Source organism: Oncorhynchus tshawytscha, linkage group LG04, assembly GCF_018296145.1.
Source record: "Oncorhynchus tshawytscha isolate Ot180627B linkage group LG04, Otsh_v2.0, whole genome shotgun sequence".
Classification (NCBI taxonomy): domain Eukaryota; kingdom Metazoa; phylum Chordata; class Actinopteri; order Salmoniformes; family Salmonidae; genus Oncorhynchus; species Oncorhynchus tshawytscha.
In genome coordinates, this window is record NC_056432.1 from 64,244,497 (window position 1) to 64,250,239 (window position 5,743).

The window sequence follows — 5,743 nt, forward strand, 5'->3', positions numbered from 1 at the left end:
AACCAGCTGTAACTAAATCCTGTTCAGACTTAAGATAAAAAACGGAGAAAAAAAAATCATTTTAAGGGCTTTTGACCTTCAACGGAGGGTAGGGAGGGCCCCAGAAAGTGCAATGATTAATCATGTTTAGTAAACACTATCGCTTATTGATATTGCATTGATTGAGTACCACCCCCCCCAAAAAAAATGTACATTTTATTTCTGCAATGTTTATTCAATGTTACACAATAATTAGGTAATCACACATGACACAATATCCGAGAAACAGTAAGCACAAATGTAGGACTGAGCACTAGCACCATCTAGTGGAAATGTTCAGTAGAGCTTGAATGAACACAAAAACATTCAATTCAAAAATAAAGTAAATCCTCGTTCTCTCTTTAATGTAACTTCATTTTTGTGGGCTAAGTTTTTTATTGAGTCACAACCTGTACAATCAATAAGAATCAGAAATGTTTTTTTAACCAACACTCAACCCCTCCCACCGGCCAAACAAACCCCTGGCTGCCCCGCGCCAATCCTGGTCTAAATCGAATATGAAAGACCAATCATGAAAACATTATCTTTAGCTCACTTTTCTACATCATATGAGTAACTATTGGCTGCTAGTAACTCATACTTTCGCTCCAATCCTGAGGGGGTAGGTTGATGATGTCTGAGTGGCCTGGAGGTCAAAGGCCTCATACTCAGTATTGAGCATGACTACAGAATTGGGCTCGACAGCAACAGCAGCATGTTCTTCAGCTCCATTCTGTGCAGTCACAGGATCTCTCACTTCAGTCAGCTTCAGAAGTGAGAAGAGCCCCTCATCCTCTCCTCTGCCCTCAGCATATGGGGAGCCTACACCCAGAAAGAGGAAGCAGTGGGGTTAGATAAGTTTGAAAATCTGTCAGTACTGCAAATTCCTTTTATGGAAATAATATGCTAACTTACAGTCTGAGTTAATTGTCTCCTCTCCATCTTGTTCTCTACAGTGATTAAATAAAGTATTTATTATTATAAAATTCCATATCAGCAACATGTAATTAATTCATGGCTATCGGAAATGTTATTTTCAAATAATGAAATACCTTTTCATTCTCAGAGTGTGAGATTCTGCTGGAGGAAGAAAGAAACAGAAAGCCCATGTCAATAACAGTATATTATTTTTTTTTAAATACATACCTGATGATAGAACATACACTATGTGGGTTTTTACTCACCTTGCGAAATCTTGGTATTTTTCATCATGACAATGACAATGGCAGTAACAAACAGGCAGGAGAAGAACAAGGCTCCCGCTACATACAGTGGTATGTAAGGATCCCCTTTTAATAAAACACAAAGCATTCAGAATGAAGATCAATTAGGTATTATTCATGATCATTTTATCTATTAGTAATAACAATATACTGTGACTCACCAGGAGTATATAACAGGGCTGTGTCATTCCTGTTGGGGTGGTTGTTGAATTCTCCATTCACAGTGACTGTGACATTAGTTATTACCTTCCAGTGCCCTTTTCTATTCTTAAGCACCTGTAAGGCACAAACATACTGTCCGCTGTCTGAATATGTGGCATTGCTGATCTTAAGGTTATGAAAGATAGGGCTTGTTAGGGGTTTAGATGAAGTGTTTGACCTTCGTTTCAGCAGGGCCTCATCAATGAGACAATGGTGGTCATATAATTGTGCATCACTATCATAAGAATTAGAATAAAGACATGTGCTACTGTTGCCACTGATGGTTTTGATCCAATACACTGAAAATGGAAAGCTAGAGTAACCTTTGGCTACTGTGAAATTACATGCAAGGTTGACTGATTCTCCATGCTGTTTGGTAACAGATGTTTTAGTTTCCACACCAGGGTAGCATATCACCACTACAGAAACAGAACATAATTTGATGTTAAATATTTTCATAAACAGATATGTCTATATACAATATATTGTACAGTATACTGTAATGTGAGTTGTATATCATTTAGAAATTGTGAAAGTTAGGAAATGTGAACTTACTCTTTGGTTCAACAAATGCCACAATAAATGATTCCACCTGATCTTTTGAAGGTTTAAAGGGGAATAAGTGTTGGTCATTTGATGGAAAGGTATGAAAACATGCAAAGAATCCAGTGACGTGTTTCTCCAATTTCATATTTAAACATTGTTTGATACTGTTTTTGCAGGGTTTTTTTCAATGTAAATGCTGTATTATTGCACTTCGGATCTTGGCCACATTTCTTCTCATTGTCATGAAGACTGCAATTAAAAGTGCAATCCACTATGTTGTCTTCATCTAGATCAAGTTGCCAAATTCTCTCTTCACATTGTAGGGATATAGCTTCCTCTTTCTCTTGATAATTTAGATAAGTGTTCCCTTTGAGAGAGAAAAAGGTTTCCAAAGTTAGAATCAAGCTCCTCGATTGTAGACTCACAAACCCTATTATTCAAGTCTTAAACTGTTGATAAAAATAGTTACTGACCTTGACATTTTCCTACGAGAGTCATCACCATGAAGACAGATAGCATATCCATGATCATTGAACTTAGATTACAAAGCTGTTTTGTTCCTGATTCACAGAATGAGGAAACAGCGCAGAATATCACAGGAAGGAAGAATGAACAGAGGGTGTTTGTGGTGTTTGTATGATATACAGTTGATGTTGGAAGTTTAAATACACTTAGGTTGGAGTCATTAAAACTCATTTTTCAACCACTCCACAATTTTCTTGTTAACAGACTACAGTTTGGCAAGTCGGTTAGGACATCTACTTTGTGCATGACACAAGTAATTTTTCCAATAATTGTTTACAGATTATTTCACTTATAATTCACTGTTTCACAATTCCAATGGGTCAGGAGTTTACATACACTAAGTTGACTGTGCCTTTAAAAAGCTTGGAAAATTCCAGAAAACTATGTCATGCCTTTAGAAGTTTCTGATAAATGATGTCAGTTAGCCTGAGTCAATTGGATGTGTACCTGTGAATGTATTTCAAGGCCTACCTTCAAACTCAGTGCCTCTTTGCTTGACATCATGGGAAAATCAAAGGAAAGCGTAGACCTCCACAAGCCTGGTTCATCCTTGGGACCCATTTCCAAATGCCTGAAGGTACCACGTTCATCTGTACAAAGAATAGTATGCAAATATAAACACCATAGGACTGAGCAGCGGTCATACTGCTCAGGAAGGAGACGCGTTCTGTCTCCTAGAGATGAACGTACTATAGTGCGAAAAGTGCAAATCAATCCCAGAACAACAGCAAAAGACCTTGTGAAGATGCTGGATGAAACAGGCACAAAAGTATCTATATCTATATCCACAGTAAAACGAGTCCGATATCGACATAACTTGAAAGGCCGCTCAGCAAGGAAGAAGCCACTGCTCCAAATCTGCCATAAAAAAGCCAGACTACGGTTTGCAAGTGCACATGGGGAAAAGGACCGTACTTTTTGGGAGAAATGTCATATTGGCTGATGAAACAAAAATAGAACTGTTTGGCCATAATGACCATCGTTATGTTTGGAGGAAAAAGGGGGAGGCTTGCAAGCTGAAGAACACCATCCCAACCGTGAAGCACAGGGGTGGAAGCATCATGTTGTGGGGGTGCTTTGCTGCAGGAGGGACAGGTGCACTTCACAAAATAGATGGCATCATGAGGAGGAAAATTATGTGGATATATTGAAGCAACATCTCAAGATGGTTAAAGCTTCGTCGCAAATGGGTCTTCCAAATGTACAATGACCCCAAGCATACTTCCAAAGTTGTGGCAAAATGGCTTAAGAACAACAAAGTAAAGGTATTGGTGTGACCATCACAAAGCCATGACCTCAATCCTATAGAAAATGTGTGGGCAGAACTGAAAATGCGTGTGCGAGCAAGGAGGTCTACAAACCTGACTCAGTTACACCCGCTCTGTCAGGAGGAAAGGGCCAAAATTCACCCAACTTATTGTGGAAAGCTTGTGGAAGGCAACCAGAAACGTTTGACCCAAGTTAAACAATTTAATGGCAATGCTACCAAATACTAATTGAGTGTATGTAAACTTCTGACCCACTGGGAATGTGATGAAAGAAATAAACGCTGAAATAAAGGCAACCCTACCGAGGAGCTGGGAGGCCCACAAATAAAGCCAAAGTCTCTCCATTCAGGGCCACCCTCACAGAGCCATGAACTAAAGATCAGAACATAAACCATCGTGTAAAATCAAACCTGAGATTCAACGTAGGCTAAACTCTTCATAGTCAGGTTGAGGGAGAGGAGATGACTATCGTATTTTGTAAAGCAAGGCCAGGTGGCACTGCGTGAGTGCGTCATGTTTACTTTCACTGCCAGCATTCATTGAAACACACTGGCAGAACCCAACAATAACAATAGCTAAACCTCCAGCCAAGGAACAACCGTATCTATTTCAGCTGATTATTTTATGACGCTGGTATATTTTATAGAGGGATACCGGTTGTTCATTGGGTGGCCCTGAATGGAGAGACTTTGGCTTTATTTGTGGGCCTCCCAGCTCCTTGATAGTGTTGCTATGTGACTTGAATGTGACCCATTCAAAGGGGTCTCTGATTGAATGATCCATTCAAGTCCACACCAAACTGACCAGACAGAGGACCACAGTGGGGCTAACTCATCTCAACTGTCCTCCTCTCTTCTGTCTTCCCCTCTCTCTCTCTGTTCATCTGTCCTCCCTTAATTTCAGTAGCTCTCTGTTTATCTCTCTGTCCTCATCCGGTTCTCTTCATCCCTGGCTGGATCCTTTGCTGGCTGCCCACCTCTAATTAGTGAGCTTTCTGGTTGGGTTTCTCCCTCTTCTCGCTGAACGTTTTATTTTTCTCCTTCTCTTGGCCTAGTTATCTCACCCCCCACACTCTCTCTCTTTCTCTCTCTCTCTCTTTGTATGTGATCTGTGTTTCTGGAGTGTGTGTGTGGGTGTCCAAACATAGACGACCAACATTGACTGTTTTGTTTAGGCTCCTCGCTGACACACTGTCACCTTTATGACACACGTTCATCTGAACTGTAGGCATCTGTAATAATAGTTAGACAGGTACTGTAATAGATGTCCCGCTGTTGTTTTCTCAGTAAGAGAATGTGAGCTGAGGCCTCTCCTGAGGTGGTGAAAAAATGTGCCTGGCAGTGGTGTTTGCATGAGGCAAAGCTAACTCTCTGTACTCCCAAGCACATTCTCATTCTCTGGCCCACATACTCCTACTGTCCTCAGTCTCTCTTCACCACTTAGTTTGTCAGCACATGAGTTCTGCTCCGTTAATCACACAAGCTAGGCTAATATGGACAAAGTCATGAGTTTCTCAAAATGACGTGTCCTGTCGCTATCCATCAGCAATGTGATGGTGTTACTGGAGCACTGTACTCTACTATTGTACAGGTGGAATGCTGAAGCATATCTGTCCCTTTAACTGCCATCTTTGTGTTGTGACTGAGGCATTTATCCCTAGTCTCGTGTGACTCAGAGGATTGTGATAATCACTGTATACAGAGACCATGTTGGGTCTCTGAGCCTGTGTCCCTCGCCACCAGATGTCCAAACTGTGATCTGGTTTGCTAGGTGCTGTACACAAACACAGGTGGCCTGCTTTGAAAGCTACAAAACCCCAGGAAGCAAAGCCAGGTTGTGGTTAGTTGGGTCAGTTGGCAGGTGTGATCACATGAATAGCCCTTTTTGATTTGATTTAGGGTTTTGTGGACTTAGTCAAAAAGGAGAACCTCATCCTAGGAAGTGTTTGTTTCCTCCAGTATG

The 5,743-nt window shown here is 40.8% G+C and overlaps 1 protein-coding gene across 2 annotated transcripts; it reads right to left on the reverse strand.

Annotated features, from left to right (window-relative positions):
* Positions 1–178: 178 nt before the first annotated feature.
* LOC112249179 lies at positions 179–2,610 on the reverse strand. 2 transcript variants are annotated; one of them, XM_024418899.2, is made up of 7 exons: positions 2,462–2,610; positions 1,998–2,355; positions 1,403–1,861; positions 1,203–1,307; positions 1,071–1,095; positions 934–968; positions 179–840 (listed from the first exon to the last, which is right to left on the reverse strand). In XM_024418899.2, exons 2-7 carry the CDS (start codon positions 2,131–2,133, stop codon positions 614–616), a joined length of 987 nt encoding a protein of 328 aa, XP_024274667.2. In that variant the 5' UTR covers positions 2,134–2,355; positions 2,462–2,610; the 3' UTR covers positions 179–613. The 2 variants fall into 2 exon arrangements, with proteins under 2 accessions (XP_024274667.2, XP_024274665.2); XM_024418897.2 differs by having other exon boundaries at positions 1,071–1,098; positions 2,462–2,609.
* Between the last annotated feature and the right edge of the window lie 3,133 nt (positions 2,611–5,743).